The sequence below is a fragment of the Poromitra crassiceps genome (genome assembly GCF_964638095.1).
Source record: "Poromitra crassiceps genome assembly, chromosome: 10".
Classification (NCBI taxonomy): Eukaryota; Metazoa; Chordata; class Actinopteri; order Beryciformes; family Melamphaidae; genus Poromitra; species Poromitra crassiceps.
In genome coordinates this window covers 16764576-16785736 of record NC_139631.1, presented here as the reverse complement: position 1 = coordinate 16785736, position 21161 = coordinate 16764576, and the positions used below count along the sequence as shown (strand labels likewise).

General features: G+C 42.1%; 2 protein-coding genes across 2 annotated transcripts in view; one reads left to right on the top strand and one right to left on the bottom strand.

Moving 5' to 3' along the window:
* dmxl1 (Dmx like 1) overlaps positions 1-3663 on the top strand; it is a gene marked incomplete at its 5' end in the record, with an annotated part of 62355 nt that extends 58692 nt beyond the window's left edge. Inside the window, one exon of the mRNA XM_083643930.1 lies at positions 638-3663. Coding sequence (XP_083500056.1) covers positions 638-868 — 231 coding nt within the window. The 3' untranslated portion in view covers positions 869-3663. The remainder of the gene's footprint in view (positions 1-637) is intronic.
* Positions 3664-3942: 279 nt separating this feature from the next.
* Positions 3943-21161, bottom strand: part of hsd17b4 (hydroxysteroid (17-beta) dehydrogenase 4) — a 35493-nt gene continuing 18274 nt past the window's right edge. The window contains exons 12-25 of the mRNA XM_083643949.1: positions 20838-20950; positions 15225-15337; positions 13645-13768; positions 12799-12850; positions 12009-12080; positions 10308-10411; positions 10140-10205; positions 9651-9720; positions 8135-8241; positions 7728-7814; positions 7397-7483; positions 7049-7187; positions 6342-6469; positions 3943-5183 (exon numbers count right to left, since the gene is read on the bottom strand). Of these exons, the coding sequence (XP_083500075.1) occupies positions 5094-5183; positions 6342-6469; positions 7049-7187; positions 7397-7483; positions 7728-7814; positions 8135-8241; positions 9651-9720; positions 10140-10205; positions 10308-10411; positions 12009-12080; positions 12799-12850; positions 13645-13768; positions 15225-15337; positions 20838-20950 (1352 nt within the window). The 3' untranslated portion in view covers positions 3943-5093. The remainder of the gene's footprint in view (positions 5184-6341; positions 6470-7048; positions 7188-7396; positions 7484-7727; positions 7815-8134; positions 8242-9650; positions 9721-10139; positions 10206-10307; positions 10412-12008; positions 12081-12798; positions 12851-13644; positions 13769-15224; positions 15338-20837; positions 20951-21161) is intronic.

The following is a 21161-nucleotide window of genomic DNA, read 5'->3' as shown; positions in this document are numbered from 1 at the left end:
TCTTAATGACATTGTCACAAAGATGGCAGCTTTGACTCATAATGCAAAAAACAAAAATGGTCTGTAGTAATGAATTTGTTTCGTCTTTATGACACAAGTGGAATGAGGCGATGGATATCTAGTTGAAATTCAAAAGCCTCACAGAAACCTCTGACGCTGTGTGTGAGTTTACACTATGTAGGAGGAATAAGGTAAGAGGAGAAGCAAATGTAGACGTACAAAATTCTTGCTGTGAAATCGCAACTGACATCAATTCATTGTAACAGTGCAGTGCCCGTCCACCCCGCTGCTGCACAGAGTGCTGTCCGCTTGTTTATTCAAAGTTTATTAATATTGTGTATGCTGCAAATGTATAAACTGTTTAGCGAAACTGATGAACTAGTATGCACATTGCACAACTTTCAGTCCATGAAACACCAGATAAAGTTCTCAGCCTGGGAAGATGAATCAAACATTGCAAGTCGCTTTCAAAGCTAACGATGGTTCCCGGCGGAGGCTCCTCTCATGTGCATAATTTCCTATCTGTCAAAATAACCATTTAATTTGCAATAATATTTTGAAAAGCCCTCACATTCGTCTTGAGTGCATAAGCTGTGTTGTCCAACAGTAAAGTAAGATCTGTAATCTGCCCCCTCAGGTTTGGAGCCTGGCCACTCAGTGTCTGCTCCACACCTTTCCAAACGAACACGCTCGCCAGTCTCTGTTCAGGAACCTGGGCACGGGCGTCATGCAGATAGAGGTGGGCCCAGCCAAGCACATCTTCTCCTGCGGCGCCGACGGAACCATGAAGATGAGGATCCTCCCCGACCGCTACAGCGTCCTCAATAACCACGGCAACCTCAAGAACGACGTGAAGTTCATCATATAGACAGCATGGAATACTGAACCCTGTGGTGTCCAGCTAAGTCGCTACATTGAATAAGGTGAAGTGCACTGTGTGATAGAGCAATGTTGCCAGCAGTACAAATGTGGAAATACTTTTAAGTGAATCAATTTGGAACAACGGCCGTCATCGGTTGTTCATTTTTGAGGAATGATGCCACATGACAGAACGATGCCTTGTGAATCCAGTGTAACTGAAGAACGGCTTTCACGATGACAGAACAGGTAGAAGGTTCATCGAATTGACAAACCTTCATAGCAAGGCACACAAGTGAGAGTGCGTCATGTGACACAGGAGTCACTCTGGGAGGATGTAACTACGACCTCTACGAGTGTCTAGGGCACAGGGTACGGACCACGGGCGTGTTCAGTCGGAACAAACTGTTTGAGAACAGACAGAAAGCTGGAGGTCTGTCCTGCCTACTGAGCAGGGCCTGAGAAAACTTCGTTTTTTTTGCACAACAGACTGCAGAGAAGCAGCAGCAGGAGGAGCGAGAAGAGACTGTGAATGCTGAAGAAGAAAGTAGAACAGCAGCATTATTCCTATACAGTATCACCATATCCTTAGTGTGTATTAGTAAAGCAATCACAATGGCAGGATTCTGTGTCCTATAACGGAATTCTGTGCAAGCTCTTGTGGAATTCCTGCTGGAATGTGATCATTTATCGGGTAGAAATTGGAACTATTGACTAAGTATTGGTAATATAATGTAGACTGAGACGTGTATACAGTGTATCTTACAGGGGCGCTAGGTGTTCATACAGGCGTTTGTTCATCCCTGTACAACGCCGTCGTCCCCACTTCGCCCCGTGCAGTAGTAAGGCCAGTTGACATCGTACAAAGCACATCATATCCAGTCACAAGGACTCCTGGCGCATTCTGGTGCTCCACATAAATTCATTAACTCCTTGATGAGCGACTTGGCTACCGTGGGACCGGCTGTTTCTCTAGATGTGTGGAACTCAGCCACATTTTAGGATTCACAGTAAGTCCGTTCCATATCGCTGTTGATGTTTCATGCAGAAACATTAACATTTTATATTTTAGCCATTTAGCTGATGCTCTTATCCAATGCGACTTAAAATGAATAGAAGAAACTTAAAGCCTTGTTAGTGATTTATTTATATATATACAGTAGGTGAAAAGAACACACATCGCTTCTCTAAGTTCAATTTGATGAAATTTGCCTGAATCTTTTTTTGTATTGACAGCTTTATCAGACACTCTTGTGCCACTTCTAATGTTTTGGTCATTTACAAGGACTGCCCGAATGCGCCATTTCTCTTTCTCTATTTGCACATATCAATTAAGCATAATTATATGTAGTGCAATGCATATAACTGCAAGGCTAGATATCAAGAGAGCACATCAAGCCTTTCGTAATAAAGAGTAACATGCAGTATGGTGTTTGTTATGGTCTTGGCCTAGATTTAACCAGTGGTATTATTATTAAGTGTCCTTAATCTCTGGAAACGACTTTACTGTCCAGTACTGTTGGTCCTGATCATGATGATTATTATTGTGAATATTAGGTTGCACAAAGGAGCTTTAATTTAACAAGGCCCTAGTTGATATGGGACACCATGAATATACCTTTTCTGTCTGTTAATTTTTACAATTACACACATTTTAATTGAAATTATATTTAGGTTGAAATGGTGTTTTATTCCAACAACAATGCACTTCACTTAACAAACTTTCATTTCCATATGGACCATGATTGAAAACTGCCTTGAAAACAATATTGTTTAATTTGCCTATACTAATCTTAATTTTATTTAGCGACTAGCTTGGTCTGGTTTGCTATAGGAGTTGTTATTTTGTGGCTTTGGCGGATTATAGTAACCTTGACTGCATTTATTTTTACCAAAATCTCTTCTTTTTATACCATCCAAATACATTACATCGCCTCCAGGACATGCTTAGAAATGTAATCTAGGTCAATATTGTATATGAAAATGTGTCTTCCACATAATAAAGGAAGGGGTTTATGCGAACTCATACATACATAGCCATTTTGTCTGAAGGAGTATAACCCATATAGCTAAGCTAACCAATCTTGTTAGGCTGCTGTAGGGAGAGAAATGTACATTTGCTTTGATTTCAGGGAGGACAAACTGAGGAAAAACTTGAAGATGAAGCCCTTTCATTGAAATTGTGTGTATATATACAGTACATAGATTCATAAACTAGGCCTCTCATAACTGCATATACCTGTGATGACAAGTAGACATACAGTGGTACGGACAGACTCCACTTTAGGAAGAGTATAATTATATACAAATACCTGGTATATTTATGAATTGTGTTCATATTTAGGAATATACAGTACTGGTTGTTTTCATCATACGGCAGATGTAACCTTTTCTTTCATGAGGTTGCTTCTTTTTGGTATAATTTTCATGGTATGGGCCAGAACAACCGCAAGCACAATGCAATTTTCCCACAAGTCACACTTACGTGCAACGTACAACTGATGTAACTATGTACTCCCATAGCAACTGAATAAGATATTTAATCAAAGCAAGTCCCCCCCCAAAAAAAGAAATATATTTTTTTCCTTTAAAGCTTCGCATCATAAACGGCTCAGTTTAATAACTAGAGACTGTATATCAGTGTGTTTAGCTATTGCACAAGTGGATAGACAAATCTTGGATTAATCAACTCAAGAACCACAGGATTACATTCTAATCTGGCCTTTTGCTTTTTCTTGCTCTTCAATCTTGCAAATGTGAATTGGATCAGATAATTCTAATTTTATAATGAAGATATTGCATAAATCGTACTGTATTATATACATAAGATGTACGGATGTAATAAAAATTAACTTAAAGTAACATGTTCGCATGTTGTCTAATTTTTAAAGAGTTGGTGCCTGTTCATTTTTAGTCATTACATTTTGCAGTCTGTTTGCACCAGTCCCACTTTAACACAAAGTGAGCCTGGTGTGAAGAGAGGGCGGTGATGTTGTCCCTCCAGATTGTCTTTGCCTTGGTTGGACCCCGTTTATAAGAGTGTCACAGATTGAGAGGCGCTCATTAACATCTCAACAATATAACTCCAGATTGGGTAATTTTTTATTCAAAATAAGATCAACACCATCCCGTTGTCACATTGGCCATTGAAAACATTTTGAGGTTCGTCACACATTTGGGTTCAGACAAACCAATGATGACATCCATCACCTCAGTCCAGGCAAACGGCGTTCCTAACTTTCAGTATTAGTACAGTTATATCCATTTTGATTGCAACAATTAATGTTCACAGTAACTTTTAAAGATACTGAAACTGGCCCAAGCTTCTAGAGCAAATTACTTTCTCTCATCAGGCAAATAACAAAATTACTTTCTCTCATCAGGCAAATGACAAAGAAAAACAAATTATATTAGGATTGCATTAATGACACAATTTTAACATTTTCATCATTAATAAACTGTACATTACATTTAATCACAATCATTAGGTATAAAGTTTGTTTAAAAAAGCAAGTTGTGATTACAGTATCAGGTACATCAAACTGCCTCTTGACTCCATGGGCTCAAGGCAGACCGTATCAATCATCATGAATTCATGGACTGGTGAATGTCATGTTTTGAGTCTGTAGTAAAACGGTTGTGCCACTTCCACGGTCTGTCAAACATTCAACCAACATCAGGCAGAACCAAGTCACATTTTGGATCACTGTAGTACATACAGTAAGCTTCATCTGAATTCTCTCTTACAACTACCCCAAGTGTGAACCTGTCAATTTCAGTCCCAGATACAGAAGAAACCTGCTGTTTGAAATTATAGGATGTTTCATCTATGAAGACCACTGTTCAAGTTCTCATTTGAATCTTTGAAGGCAAGTGTGTAAGTGCACATTTAGGCAGAGAGATGGAAAATAACAAATGATAAATTATTGCTTCTTCTGTTATTGTGAATGGAGATGTGACAAAAGCCTTACCTCCGCCTAAGTAATCTACCACTGTTTCCTCTTTGTTTCGATATGCCAAAATAAAAGAAACTTCACATTACGAAGTATCTGTAGCTAATTCACCACATCAGAGAATTCCATAGAAGTAATTTATCATGCGTTTCCACAAGGTAAAAGCATGTAAGTGCAGATCGTCAGAGCACGCACAACAAGTCAAAAGAGAAGGGAGGAGGAAGCCGCTCTGATTGGTCGGTCGTTAGTCCCTGCAGTGGAGGGATTGGTTGGTTGAGGAGCTCACAGCTTGGCGTGGTCTTTGAGGATGACCTCCAGCTTCTGACTCAGCATGATGTTCCCTCTAACCTTCAATTTCCCAGCAAAGAATGCCTTACAGGGGAACAAAGACACACACAGACTTCAGTGTTTTTCAGGCAAGCAGAAATTCCCCCCAGATTGCTGGCTGGCAGGCTGAGGCTACTAGTCATTTTCAGTTAGATGGGGCGTAAAATAGGGCCAAGATGCCTCAGGCTAACATTTTATAAAGCATCAAGCCAGGAGGAGAGTATCTGACCATTGCTGCTTTGGCAGCAGAACAGTAACACATTATTCATATTCAAGCTGGGACTTCAGCAACTTGTAGCGGAAAATGCTCTTTATTGAGTGGGCTGAACTTCTAAAGCTATGATAGTACTTAGCCTAGGCTGGAATCAATCGAGCGATGACTGCTATGACCTTGGATGACCGTTATCAGTTTACTTTTCAATTCCAAAAACTAATCTTTCTCCAGCCGCTGCCTTTTAAGGCTTTCATGATCGGCATTCCGAGCCTGCTGGAGAGACTCAAACAGAGCCTGCCTGCCTGGGGGATCTTGCTGTGATGCTCTTTGGAGAACGCGCGCACACAGTGGTCTCAGATCAATACCATGCATTCTGGGAAGCATATCAAACACTGTGGGAAGCATTTACATTCTGTACACACTGATGGCCACTTCGTGTGAGAGACATAACAAGTAGCGACGGCTGATTATCTGAACTGAGTGCTGTCTGAACCCAGTTTGAGAGATCATTACCTTCCAATTTTTTTATCTCACACAAGACAAGACCAACGGAGAAATCATTAGAGACTGAAGGGTTCTTCAGAAGCACATTCTCTCTAATTAAAAATGTACTAGGAAAATGTCTAGCGGCTTTTTTGGGGAGAGACATAGTAAATAATATAGTCTTATGTTTTGCCAAAGCTTTAAACTATTTGAAGACATTTCGGCATCTACTGTATTTTGGAAGCCTCTTAGAGAAGTCAAGTAGGGGAAGTGTGTACTGAGTGAACCCAGCTACTAAAATACTCCCTTTGTGAACAAAATAGAAAACACAATCTTCAGTGGGATATATAAATCCTTTCATATGGATAAACGTGAACCATTTCAGCCGATTCAGAAGAAAGGAACAAATCCATTTCAAAGCAGGTTCCTGCAAAGCGACGTGAATTGCCCTTTAGTGCAACATGCCAGATCAAGAAGGGTTCAGTGAGGCTGGAAGAAGTCTTTACCTTCTGAGGGTTGAGTCTTCCCTGCACCACCTCCATGAAGTCCTCATCGGACACGGTGATGGTCACATCCGCCTTGCCGCTGTAAGGCCCTTTATGTAAGGCCCCCGCACCGCTCTTCAGATCAATAGCTAGTGACAGGGTGAGCGAGGGAGGGAGGGTGAGGGACGGAGGGAGTGAGGGAGGGTGAGGGAGGGAGGGAGAGGGAGGGAGGGTGGGGGAGGGAGGGAAGGCCGAGAGAGGGGATAAAAGCCGAAGACAGAGCGATAAGATGGAATAAATCATAAGCACCTTGGAAAGCTTCGTTTCCCCGGCTCGGCTTTGCCCACTTTACTTCAACAAAGTCATTCTTGTTTCGTCAAACGTTGCTCGTGTTTTTGCTTTTTGTTGCTGAAACTCACTTGACAGCTGGTTAGCAGAGTGTCAATCAGGGTGAAATTAACCTGTCACTGGCACAGTTCCTGCTGCCACTTCAGTTTATTCCTTCAGCTCAGTGCCACTGAAGCGACTGACATGTTCAGACGTAAGTGGAGGAACACTCATCAATAAACCTAGTGTGCGGCTCACTATATTTTGCCCACGTTGCAGAGTGCAGACATTCAGTAGTGTACAATTCAATGAGATATCATGGCGATGATTAATGTGTGATTGAATTGGCTCTAGACTCCAGTGATGTGGTTAGTGTGTTTGTATCATGCTGCTTGACTTACTCCACTCTGCAGCATTCTTTCCGTCTTTGGTGATCTCCCAGTTAAACACAGCATTGACCTTCTTGACGAGCTCCGACCCCGCCTCTTTTATACGACGGCCGATCTCCGCAAACACCAGTTCGCTCTGAAGGGCCCCACCCTGCAGAGTGGGAGGAATAAAGCACACAGTGTTCATAAAACATTCAGCAGAGTGTATGTTCATGACATAGCAAAAGAACAAAATAAATTGGTCTCCGATTCTAACTGAGAGAAAAAGAGCTTTGGAAGTTGGCTGAAAGAAGAAAGGGAGGATAACGAGGATAGATGTTTGGGTGAATAGATGGATGGATGGAAGCACGCCTGCCGTACTTGAGGAAGTGTTTCTGGCGAAGCCTCTGGTGCTCCGTGTAAATCCACATAGGCCCCAGACAGGACCACAGCATCTGTCTCCTTCACCTGCATGAGAGAAAGACCCGACTATTCATCAGAATCTGCAGTTCATTTAAAAGGGTCAGCAGTACTGAAATAACAAGGCAGAATTATTTGCCCACAGATATATTACACTTATCGTAATCCATGCTGTTCCTAAATACAGTGCTGTTGGACCAAACATGTCACACACACACACACACACACACACACACACGACATTGCCTATTTCTGCACTGTAATAAAACGTGAAGTGCACACAGCTACTGACTTTGCACTGCAGGTGAATCCTGTTGCCTTCCCTCCACATCTCAGTCTGGAGCGACTGGCCCGGCAGCACCGGCTTCACAAAGCGAACCTGAGGACGAGAGACGACCCAGTAGGAATGGCTGTTTCATTTGTGCATCCACCTGGAATGAAATCTGCTATATACACAATGTTTTTGTTTGCTTGTTAAAGTGGCTGTGCAATTAAATTATTTTACTTCTAAAAAATATATTGGATAAGTTTACTAGACATTATTTATTGGGTATGAGGAACAAAGCCTTAAAGACCACTGAGGAAAATAAACTGCTGTATCTTCATTGCGTGCCAGGTGAATAAAAATTGTGCAGAGTCTGGGCAAATTTTATAATAATGTCTGACAGGATTTACAGCTCAGGTAATGTGTGTTCTTACCTTGATAGCCTTGAATCTGGACGGGTCATTGTTGGCGTACTGCTTCAGGACGTGTCTGGCAGCGAAGCCAAATGAGCACAAGCCATGCAGGATGGGAGACTTGAAACCTGAAAGAGCATTTTTTAAGGATAACATTTTACAAGTGCAACGGAGACCAAATTACAGCATTTTACCTTAACTCCGGGTACAACGCCCCCCCCCCCCACCCCCCCCCCCCCCCGCCGTCTATATATGAAAAGTTTAAACCCCACGATGTCATGCAAGATATTTAGCATATTTGATATATCACTGTGTATAATTAAGGTCAGAACATTACCATTACAGTATACACAGGAAGAAGTATACAGAGGTAAACCAGAAGAGCACAGAATCTGGTTGTTACATGATGTAGTAAAAATAAAAAATAAATACAACTATTAATTTGATGTCTAACATTGTGACCATCTAACAGTTAACTTAAATAATAATGAGTCCCAGAGTCCCAGTAAGCGTGGACTCTCGTGGCTTATTGCCTTGATTTCGGCATTGTGTTTCCAAATTGCCAGCACATTCCTAGATGGCAAGAGGTCACAAAGGGTGGGAAACACTCCAAGGTGTTTCCTGGATAATGTCAGTTTGACTGGCATGGCAAGGTTCACAGGTATCAGTGCTGTCAGAGCCAAGTCCTGCTCTCCAGATAGGAGCTACATTTTCAGAAGCATTTGTCACAGAGAGAGGGCACAGGTCAGATGCCGCTAATGCAACATCTCAAAGTCACTGGCACTTCTCACACTGCAGTGCTTCACTATACTCACAACAGTAACATATCCTTCACCAACACATACGTGTTGTGTGTGTGTGTGTGTTGGGGGGGGGGGGTAAAGACAGCGACGGACAAGACACTGGTTTTACTGAAATAATATTGTTCCTATGCCTCCATCTCTAGAATCACACTTTTTCCTTTGTATTAAACAAATTATGTTATGCCCTAGCCAAAAAAATGTAAACAATGTATACTATACTAAATTATTGTTGTCATTTGGTTTGAAAGTTACTTAAAGGTTCAAGCATTTTTTTTTCCCCCCCGCCCCCCTCCATATCATATCATCAGAATCGTTGGGAAACAGACAATGAAACACAACAAAAGGGGTGAAGTCAGCTTGGCTCAAAGCCTCAGAGCGTCATAGTAATATTTCATGTGAATAGCTTTTAGCTGGCATAATACTTATGGGTTTTTAGGAATTCAAATGAACCCTGAGCTATGTAGCCAAACTGAACCAAAGACCAGAGTCAACATATTTCTAGTGTTAATCGATTACACCCACGGTCAGCAAAATGTCGAGCTCAGATAGGCAAGGGGTAGAATACTGATCTTGAGGGATAACAAACCTCAGGGGCATACATGCATTTAAAACAGTTTATGTCTAAGTGCACTGAAACAGAGAGCAATCTCAGATGGGAGCAAATTTTAATGTTTGCTGAGTGTATAAACTCCACTTGAGCCAGACGTTACAACAGATTTACAGTGCAGTCTCACCTCCCATGGCAGCAAAACTGGGATCTATATGAAGAGGGTTCCAGTCTCCACTCAATCTGTACAAGGCCGCCTGTAACCACAGGGGAAATAGACACTGTTAAATCTATATCTAATTCATAAAGCCCTGAACGTTTCATGCACAGATGTGGGGCGAAATTAAATGATCATGAAGGCCATAGAAGAAAGACCTACAATAAGAATGTCTTTGAAGTGATTTGATTGCAGCTGTGTAAATGGCTGAAGGGATGCAGCTGTTTTTGCTGCATCATACAGTGACCCTGAGTTCAGTATGAAAACCTTTTTCACCAGTTCTGGATGGAACGTGCTGATCTGTTGCACAATCTGCCGCACAGTACTGCATTATTTTATTTGTCTAAAAAGTCATGGTTACCGGAGCAGCATCAGGAAGCAAAAAGTCTCGTCTCATTTTCATCTGCATTATTATCAATGCATCAGGTTCATTTTCAAACACAACCCACGCACACTCACTTGGTCTCTTGTGGTAGAATCAATCATCACAGCATCTGGTGCCCTTTGAGGAGGAGGTATGAGGGCCTGAAGGAGGGGAAAACTCATCAAATTCAAGGCAAACTGTATTATATTCCTACTTGTGTCTTGTTCTGTTTTCATAAAGCAACTAAAACGTGGGATAAATACCTTGGCTTTCTCAGAGGTTCTCTTCCCGCCGAAGCCTCCGGCTCCAACCACAAACACTGACCACTGGTTGTAGCACACGAGCTCCTCACCGCTGTACGTGTTCACTGTAGAGTGGCAACGTGGTGGCATTCATTTACCATGGCATTAAAGTTATAATCCATAAGATTTCAGTTTTGTTCTCTTGGGTGACACCTATGGCGATGAGCGGTAATTGCAGGTGAGATACAAACAGTGTTGCATTATGTACATTAGCCAGTTTGTTCGGCCATAGTAACCACCCATAATGCTAGCAGAGACTGGAAAAAAGTAGCTTGTTATCCTACTTCACACAAGAGTTGTCGGGAACCTACAGTAACCTAAAGAGTGAGTCTATTGTGTTAGCTCCGCCCACCCTGATTCACCACAGACACCAAGTTCATGAATGCTGCAATACTGAAGATGCAAAGGCTTCCATCAATGGGCCATAGGCTCAACCACCATTAGTGACTTAACAGATATTTATTTAGAAGAAAATCTTTGAGATTATAACTAAGTCCACAGACATTACCAGTAGAAATGACAGTAGAATCTCATCCAACTAATGCTTTTAATAAGCTTTGGGCTAATGTTTACATGTTGGTCAGAATCCATAACATTTTACTCCCCCTAAACTACTTTTCCACGGTAATGCTAATGGCTCTATTGCAGAGTACAGAGTAGTTAAATTATGCGGTTCACTGTGGACAATGCAAGCATAGTGGTCCTGGGTTCAAATCTCAGCCCTGGTCCTCTGCGTGTGGAGTTTGCATATTTTCCCCATATCTGTGTGAGTTTCCTCCGCTTGCTCTGACTTCCTCCCACAGTCCAGAGATTGCCCATAGGCACGAGTGTATTTGTATGGTACATGACATCGTATATAAAGCCCTTTAAGGCATGCTTGTTGTGATTAAGGGCTATATACATACACTTGACTAGTTTAGAAGTATTTTCTTCTCACAAAACTGACACAAGGAAATCACTAATTACTAAGGGGCAGCAAAACATAATATATTTATTTATTGTAGCGTTTCAGCCGAGTAATCACTTTTGAACAGACGTCATGACACATCACCCATAAACACATAAAAAATAACCAAAGCAAAATTAGAGCACAGGGAAGCAGACGTTTGGAGGCTGGCTGTGAAAAGACAATTAGCAGCTGTCGGAAGGAATCAGACTCGACTAGTCTGTACTTACTGGTTGGCTGATTTCATTAAGTCCATTCAAAATATAAACAGGCATAAAGATAAACAAGCCTGCTTCTGCAGGACAACATTACTGTGATGTGCTCTATCACTCAGAAATAACTTTGCCTGCAGCTTAGGAGAATAGAAAGTGACTTGTTTAGAGAATATCAAGAACATACACAAAATTACTCCCTGTGACACCGCTGTCCCATGTTGTTTGTATTAAGTCTGTTTAATTATAGATCAGAAGAATGGTTCTAATATCATCCATCTCTATGGAAATGTCAAAGAGAAAAAATGAACCATTTTCAGTCCCTTACTCCAAGCCCTGGAGACATACACTGTAAATGAACTTTCATTACTTCAGCCTAACAGGCAACTTTCAGAAAGCACACATTACAATGACAAAAACAAATTAATATGGTATAAATACACTATACTAGACTAGAGGCTGTGCACAAAATGAGGCTGTGCACAAAATGGCAATAAAACTCACCATCCATGAGGATGACCGCTCCAGATCCTTTGTCCAACACATCTGCTATGGTGGCCTGAGAGGTAAGGTTACCTGTAAATGCATTGCATCCATTTCATTACTTACATCATGTACTGTAGTCCTAGAACATTACAGAACTAGCTCTGTACTTTGAGACATGACTGGGCCATATTCATTAGGTTTCTCAGTATGATATGCTATTTTAGGACATGTGATCAGATAATCAGACAATAGAAATTGAATTATGGCTTCAATCATCTATTGAACTCAGAGTGCACCCCGTTGAGGCTGGGAGTGAATTCAAATAAAACAACTGTCTTTCACCTTTGGTACAAAAACATGAATTGCTTTTCATTGCTTTTATTGTAATGTACTGTATACTGTAGTACCTACAATAATATTGTTGTATGTACTGTAATTAGGGGTGCACCAATCACGTTTTTTGCCACCGATCACCGATTGCCTATGGGAAATATCTGCCCAACCGATCATCGACCGATCACCGATTACCGATTACCGATCACCAATATATAAACTCCTCAAAAAAAGTTTGGAAACGTTATTTCGGTCGATTATTTCTCCCCTTTAATAATACCAATTGGTATTGTATTTTATATCGTTGGAAAGCCTGATTAGTGATAGGGTTGTTTTTTATTAAAAAAAATTTTATATATATATATAGACATATCGGCAATCAGCCGATCGCATATTTGAGGTCAAAATCAGCCGATACAGATTGCGTGCCGATCGATCTGTGCACCCCTAACTGTAATAGTATAGGAGGAAATACCTGAGGTTGGTAGAGGTTTGTAAATCTCCAGATACTGCTCTCCATGCAATACCTAGTATAAAACATAGAAACAGCTGTATTATTGCTGTATATACATTATGTGCAGTACTGTGGGTGGCTCAGTGGTTAGCACTGTCACCTCACATCAAGAAGGTCGCGGGTTTAAATCTCCACACCGGTCCTTTCTGTGTGGAGTTTGCATGTTCTCCCCATGTTTGTGTGGGTTTCCTCCAGGTGCTGCGGTTTCCTCCCACAGTCTAATGATATGCTGTGTTTTGTGTAGTATTGCAATGTACTGTATATAATCTAGTAAAAAATGCGTAGAGGTAGTATGTATAAGATGTATGTAACCTATGTTGTGTGTAGATATGATGTGGTACAGTATATGACTGTGATGATGCTATGTAAAGCCCTCTGAGACATGCTTGCGTGAACATAACTGAACTGAACACAAAACATATCAATACAAATGCAAACACACACATACAAATGTACACAGGAAAATGTCAAACACACATACACAGGTGACTGCGCACACACACACAAACACACACACACACACACACACACACACACACACACACACGCACACACTAAAGACTTGAACATGTATGTTTTCTCATAGGGGCATACCTGTATGTTTTCTCATAGGGGCATACCTGTATGTTTTCTCATAGGGGCATACCTGTATGTTTTCTCATAGGGGCATACCTGTATGTTTTCTCATAGGGGCATACCTGTATGTTTTCTCATAGGGGCATACCTGTATGTTTTCTCATAGGGGCATACCTGTATGTTTTCTCATAGGGGCATACCTGTATGTTTTCTCATAGGGGCATACAGTACCTGCGTGAAATCTATGTTGAGTCCAGGGACTGAGCCCAGACCGCCATCCATCATGGCCCCCTGGGAGGGAATGACCCCAAAGGTGGGTAGGCAGCTAAAGTCCTCATGGCCTTCATACAGGAACCTACAGTATATGAAAACATCAGTGTTACCAAACTGTGAAAATCATGCTTTCCTATGGATATTTGACAGATGAAGAGGAATAAAAGATCACAGCACAAACTAGCATTTTGCAAGTGGTTTTTCTTGAGGTACGGCTCAGCAAAAGTATTGTGACAATCATTTCTTTCAATACAATTTCACACAGATTGCACAGATTTTCACTCAGACCCTTTGGAGCATTTGACATAAGTCAGCACTAGCTTCTAACGGCTTGTGATTTACGCTACGTCCTTGAGCACAGGAAATTATCATCATAACATCAGTCTGAGATAATTTCCTTAATATTTAGAATATCATCTTTTTCCTCTTTGATAGTATTTAGTATTGTTATTGCAGTACCGGAGTTTAGCGCTAGGAGTAGGGTGAGAACTGACAACTACACTTCCGGGCTAAAGCCTTTACCTCGGAAGTCACGGCATATATACTGTAGATCAGGTCACCTTCACCGCAAAGGTGACCTGATCTATATATGACATGACTCAAAGATGGGACATTGAGAAGGGGTGCACCTGAGACTGACTGACAGGCCGACACTGGACTCAGACTGCGATTGAGCAAAGCAGTCGGCTAGTTGGTGAGGCCACGGAGGAGGATGGTGGACTGATGTTGCTAAGAGCAGCTGTGTTATGTGTGTGAGCACTGATGACACACACACCTGAAAGGAGTGGACACTAACGCTATTTGGAGCTACCACTACTGGCTATCTGGAAGCTAGCTAATGGAAACAAGCTACATGAAAGACTATGACGGACAATGATGCACTTCTCGAACCAACAATAGGATATCAGATCATCTACATGCAACACTATCTCGTTTTCCCAAACATCTAATGAACTGCAAAAGCACCACGGCGAAGCTTGCAGTGGTCCAAGCCGAAAGCCGAGTTATGGAACTGAGCGGAGCCAGTGTTCCCTATCAGTGTACCCATTACCCTGATGAAGACTCTTTGAGTCGAAACGCGTTGGTATCCCTGCTAGAATAAAGGATTTCTAATATAATTCAGAGTGCCTCGGATGTCTCCTTCTGCTGCCTTCAACACCTGGGGAATTTCCTGCAACCACATTGGACAGCTATCTCTTTTTTATCTTGTACCCTATCAGAGTTTGACGCCCACGCCACACCAAGCAGCGGGAGACAAGAAGCTATAAATAACTGTTAATAAACTGTTGTCTTTACCCCCTCGGAAGATAACTTGCCAACACATGAGTGAGTGAGCCTCACATTCACGTTAATGCATGAAAGAGATGGCAATGCTTACAGAGGCCTGGGGGCTAACGGGAAGATAACTATTGGTTAGGAGTGAACCCAAGGCTAGTAGGCATAACTTAATAACTTCCTAATAATCATAACTACAAGTGTGATACCGACCGTCAGCCTTTCTCCTTTTTCTAAGACTCATATCACACACAGATACACACCTAAGATGGTCTGGGTCATCGGTGGACATGCCCACCCCCAATGCATAGAGGATACACTGGGTGTGGGAGAAGCTGAACGTGGTCTCTGGTAGTCTCTGTCCCACTGCCTCAATCTAGGAGAGGAGAGGAGAGGAGAGGAGAGGAGAGGAGAGGAGAGGAGAGGGAGGAGAGGAGAGGAGAGGAGAGGGAGAAGAGGAGAGGTGAGGAGAGGAGAGGGAGGAGAGGAGAGGAGAGGAGAGGAGAGGAGAGGAGAGGAGAGGAGAGGAGAGGAGAGGGAGAAGAGGAGAGGTGAGGAGAGGAGAAGAGAGGAGAGGGAGAAGAGGAGAGGAGAGGAGAGGAGAGGGAGAAGAGGAGAGGTGAGGAGAGGAGAGGGAGGAGAGGGAGAAGAGGAGAGGAGAGGAGAGGAGAGGAGAGGAGAGGAGAGGAGAGGGAGAAGAGAAGAGGAGAGGATAGGAGAGGAGAGGATAGGAGAGGAGAGGAGAGGAGAGGAGAGGGAGAAGAGGAGAGGATAGGAGAGGAGAGGAGAGGAGAGGAGAGGAGAGGAGAGGAGAGGAGAGGAGAGGAGAGGAGAGGAGAGGAGAGGAGAGGAGAGGAGAGGAGAGGAGAGGAGAGGAGGAGGATTGTTAAAATGCAGGCATACTTGAGCTCGCTCTGCTTTTAGACAGAACAAAATATAGAGGCAGGAAGCTGAAACGTTATTCCTTTCCTTTAGACCTCAAAACTAGATATGAATTTTCTCTTTGTCTCAATGAAAGGACAATAGCTCACCCTGTGGTAGCTGAGCAGCATCTGCATACAAATGTGTCAGCAGTTCCAATAACTACATACTGTCAGGCATGTTTCTACTCTGCATGGTTTGCCAGTCAAATTTAGAATTGATTTAAATATTTTACGGATTATCGTTTTAAGCTCACAAGGTCTGGCCCCTAGTTATACTGCAGATCTTTTTAAACCCTCAATGATCCCCAATGCAGCCTGTTAGTCTTTATTATATACAGTATGCTACATGTGTTCCTTCTGTTTTTATATTAAGCACTTTATACATGCTGTATTATCATTGGCATTATATGACAATGACTATGCCCTAACATATTGGAAGTTTAACATAATACAAGGAGAAAACATCCACATAGACCACAAACTGTATCAAGAGGCTAGGTCACATTGGGACACACACACCACCCACCCAGCCACCCCCCCACACATCCCCACCCAGCCACCCCCCCACACACACACACAAACGCACACGCACGCACGCACGCGCACACACACACACACACACACACACACACACACACACACACACACACACACACACACACACACACACACACACACACACACACTATAGTTTAATATAGGGTTTAACCAACCCTAGAGAAGCCCTCTATGCAGTTGGAGAGGTACTTGGCATGAAATACATAAAAGTACAGCAGTAGCGCACAGGAGCATAACTGTAGCAAAAGTACACCATCGCATGCAAGGGCACAGACACAAATACAGGCATTTACACACACACACACACACACACACACACGTCTAGCACTACACACACTCACAAACACGCATCGAGCACTCAGCTAAGTCAGATGGGGACACAATGGTGATGCTTGTCTTGGGGGTACATGGTGACTTTGTTCCAAGTCTCCAGTCCAAACAGTGGCGCACGCGCGCGTGCCACTGTTTGGCACGCACACACACACTTTGTGTCACATATTTAATTTATGTTTTGAGCAAGGTGTGTTTCCACAGTCCTGGAAGATAGCGAAGGTCACTCCGCTGTCAAAAAACAGCAGGGAGTCCTTCACAGGACCAAACAGTAGGCCTGTGAGCATACTGCCTGTATTAAGTAAACTGTTTGAAAAAAGTATATACATGCAGGTACAAGTATATTTTGAATCAAACAACATTAACTCAGAACACCAGCACGCATACAAGACCGGCTATTCCACTGGCACAGCACTCACATCACTTACTGACCACTGGCTTAAACATATAGACAAGAAGTCAATGGTCGGTGCTGTACTTCTGGACTTTAGCGCAGCGTTTGACATTATTGATCATGAGCTTCTGCTGATGAAACTTGCAGCATATAAATTCAAAGAAAGCTCCATTAAGTTGTTGAGAAATTATTTGGTAAGTAGGTTACAATGCGTAATGTTTAATGGTACACTGTCTGAGATGAGGAACCTCCATGCTGGAGTGCCTCAAGGAAGTTGCCTTGGTCCATTACTGTATTCCATTTTTGTGAACGATTTACCTCTGATTCTGAATAATGCAGCAATGGAGATCTTTGCAGACGACACTACCATGTACGTAGCGGCAAAGAATCCTGAGTCTGTTAATAAAATGCTGCAGGATGAGTTAAAGATTGTGTCAAACTGGTTAAGTGAAAATAAGTTAAAGTTAAATGTTGGGAAAACCAAGAGTATAATGATTGCATCCAAATACACATTAAGAACAAATCCAAAACTACATCTTACTCTGGATAGTGATGATATCGAACAGGTAAGAGATGCTAAATTATTGGGGGTGGTAATTGATGAAGCACTTTCTTGGTAAAAAACAAATTAATTGCATGGTATCTAGAATGAGCAGCACTACTTCAATGATCAGAAGGTGTGCTAATCTGGTGTTGACTCGTAGTACAGCTAAACTGGTGACTCAATCTTTAGTCTTATCCCGCCTAGACTACTGCCCAACTGTATGGTCTAGCGCCTCTAAACAAGACCTGGCCAAACTCCAACTGGCCCAGAACAGGGCGGCACGCCTCACTCTCTGCTGCTCTATGAGGAGCAGTGTAGAGGGGATGCATGCCGCACTGTCATGGATCAAAGTGGAACAAAGAATAGCATGCAGCTTGGTAACCTTTCTGTTTAACATCTGGAACACTGGGAAACCACAGGGCTTACATTCACAACTGTACCCCACTAAGAGTAGACATGGCTATACTACAAGACAGGCAGTAGATGCTCAATTCACTCTACCTCTACCAAAAACCAATGCTCTGAAAAGAACGGTAATGTATAGAGCAGTTGCGTATTGGAATAATCTACCAAGTAATATAACGGTGGCAAGTAACAAATTTTTGTTTAAGAAAAAGTTAAAACATGCAGTGATGAATAATGTGATAACTTTGGGTTATTAATTATTGTACACATATGTTGAATTGTATTGTACTGCAATATGCTATGTTATATTATATAACACTACACTGTACTAATTCATGAACTTCTAAAAATGTTTGATTTGTAATAGAGTGAGGTGATTCACTCTCATTTTGTCTTTGTGTTGTTATAATTATCAGCAATGTTACTGTATTATGTTTTCGTTTTTATGATATGTGTTTGGACCCCAGGAAGAGTAGTCTCACCTTGGTGCAGACTAATGGGGATCCACAATAAACAATAAACAATAAACACACACAAACACACACGCACACGCACACACACACACACACACACACACACACACACACACACACACACACACACACACACACACACACACACACACACACACACATAATTATGGAGAGCACTATGCAGAGAGTGAACATCATTAAACATTTGCTAATAACCCAAGTTATGATATTATTGCAGCAGGCTAGTGAGGTAGTGTTTCATGTGAAGCGACCTGGTTTAAATTCCGGCCCGCAATCATTTGCTGCATGTCCTCCCCTCTCTCTGTCTCCCACACCTTCCTGTCTCTCTCTCACACTTCGCTATCAAATAAAACATAAAATGTCTAAAAAACAAATCTAAAAGAAAAACACGTTTACATATTTTAACAAGCCATTCAATTATGCTGAATGGACTAACATTTATCAAATTGCGATGATGACTGTAATCCATGCTGTTCCTGCAATACGGACACAATGACAACACAATTGTGAAATCAGTTGGTATGACTAATTCCAACTAAATTGAAGTGAATTGAAACTACTTCCTGGTATACAAGTTTACTGAGAGCTAAACAAAATGGAAGAAATTCACTGCTTGCATTTTACAAAGAAAGTTGGGAAGAGGGGAAAAGTTTTTGGTGAAATAAATAAGATAGTGAATAAATCGTACAGTCAGCTGTTTAAGTAATGTGACAAAATATTTTAATCCGCTGACTAAATGAAGTTGTACTCTTACTGTTGTGTTAGTTATGATGCATCACACCCACTCGTACAGAAATTGGTTTGAGGATATCTTTGTGATGTGATATCCCAACATACAATTCTACTTGTGGTCCATGTTTTATGACTCAGCCACCTGTGAGCTGTAACCAGTTCAGTCCATGATTTCATGATTACATGATTTCATGATGAGAACACAGTGAACGAGCAACTGTCGCGGGAGCTGTCACTGCTCAATTGTGCTCCACCTGTCTTTTATACATTGCGTTCTAAAAAACAAATGTGAGTTGGCACAAGTTTTATGTACACAGGTGAAAGCTATGAATTATACTTTATTTATCTTGTAGGAGTTGTGTTGAAAAGGTTATGACTAAGTATAGTGTCATGTTATTAAACAGTCATGAGTTGACTGTTTGAAACCGTCAGAGTTTACAGCTCCACACTGCAAGCAAGAATTAATTATCAACCAACTGTTACAGGCTCAACAAACAGCCTCAGTAGGAAGGAAGATATAGAGTATACAGTATATGTACAGTATATGTATATGAGGAAATCAGTGGTACAGACCCAGATGGAGAGAAACATTGATGGGACAGATTAACAGTGGTGAAAACAGGGCAAAGGGCAGAAAGGGGCGGAAAAAAGCAAATCGTAAACACATCGTCTCCCACTGAACCACGTCAGTTAACCAAAATTTGGAAGTCAATTACATGAAAAGTAGGGGCGTCAAAATTTATTGTTTTTAAATGTTCTGTCGTTTCTCGTGATTCTGAATATAGTGGACTCGCTTGGTTTGTCGAACTAAAACTCTTTAGCATTTTAGGAAATGAAATCCCTTCCTGAACCAGTAAGAGGGCGTGACTTCACTTAGGCAATCGAGAGAAATGGGAATGTACCCAGAGGTGGGTTTATTTGCTTTATGTTTAGTAAGTGTAGGGCTACATTTCTGGCTCGCTGACCCTGTGATTGAGTTCACATGGTTCACCAGTTTTCATATCTCATCTCAGTTTTCAATGGGTGTGTTTTGTATCTAGCACCCCCCCCCCCCCCCTCCCTCCCCACAACATAGAGGCAATATTACAGCGTGACAGACGAACGGACGGAGACCATTTCAGAGTCTTCGACCGGTGGGAGACAAGAGGAAATTGAGGAGATGATGGTGGTGGAAAGGGATGGTGCCATTGGTGGGAAGGAATAAGATATGAGGGAAGAAGGGAGGGAGCAGAGGAAGGTGAAGAGGGCTGCTGAGAAGTAAGAGCAGAAAGCAATGCACATAGAAAGGGTCAAGTGTAGTCAAATTAGAAGGCAGAAGCAGGTCATCGGCATATTACACATAAGGTGCAATTAAGAATAGAATACCTTACTTTGCATATTCCCCCCCGACACACATATCCATGCACCTCTTAGCACACAGTACTTTACCCTGAAGGGTTCAGGGAGTCGGACACCAATTAGCCATGTAGGGGCGCCATGGAGACGACTTTACTCACAGGATTGATCCCGGAGACCGAGGATGCAGTGGCTACAGACGCTGTTGGGTTGGCAGTGACTCCTCCCTCTGTGTCCACGTTAGACAGCACATCCACCAGTGTATGCAGAGACTCTACACAGAGGTGAGAGGAAGAGACGGAGGGAGAGAGCAAGCCAGAGAGACAGAGAGAGAGACAGGGGGGGACACAAGAGAATGGGGGGTTGAGAGACAGCCATAGGGGACACGGAGAGAGATAAACAAATTCACCCTCGATGCAACCCATTACACACTGACCACCAAGCCGAGATAGTAGCTTGGATAACCTGAAGAATATGAATCTCTG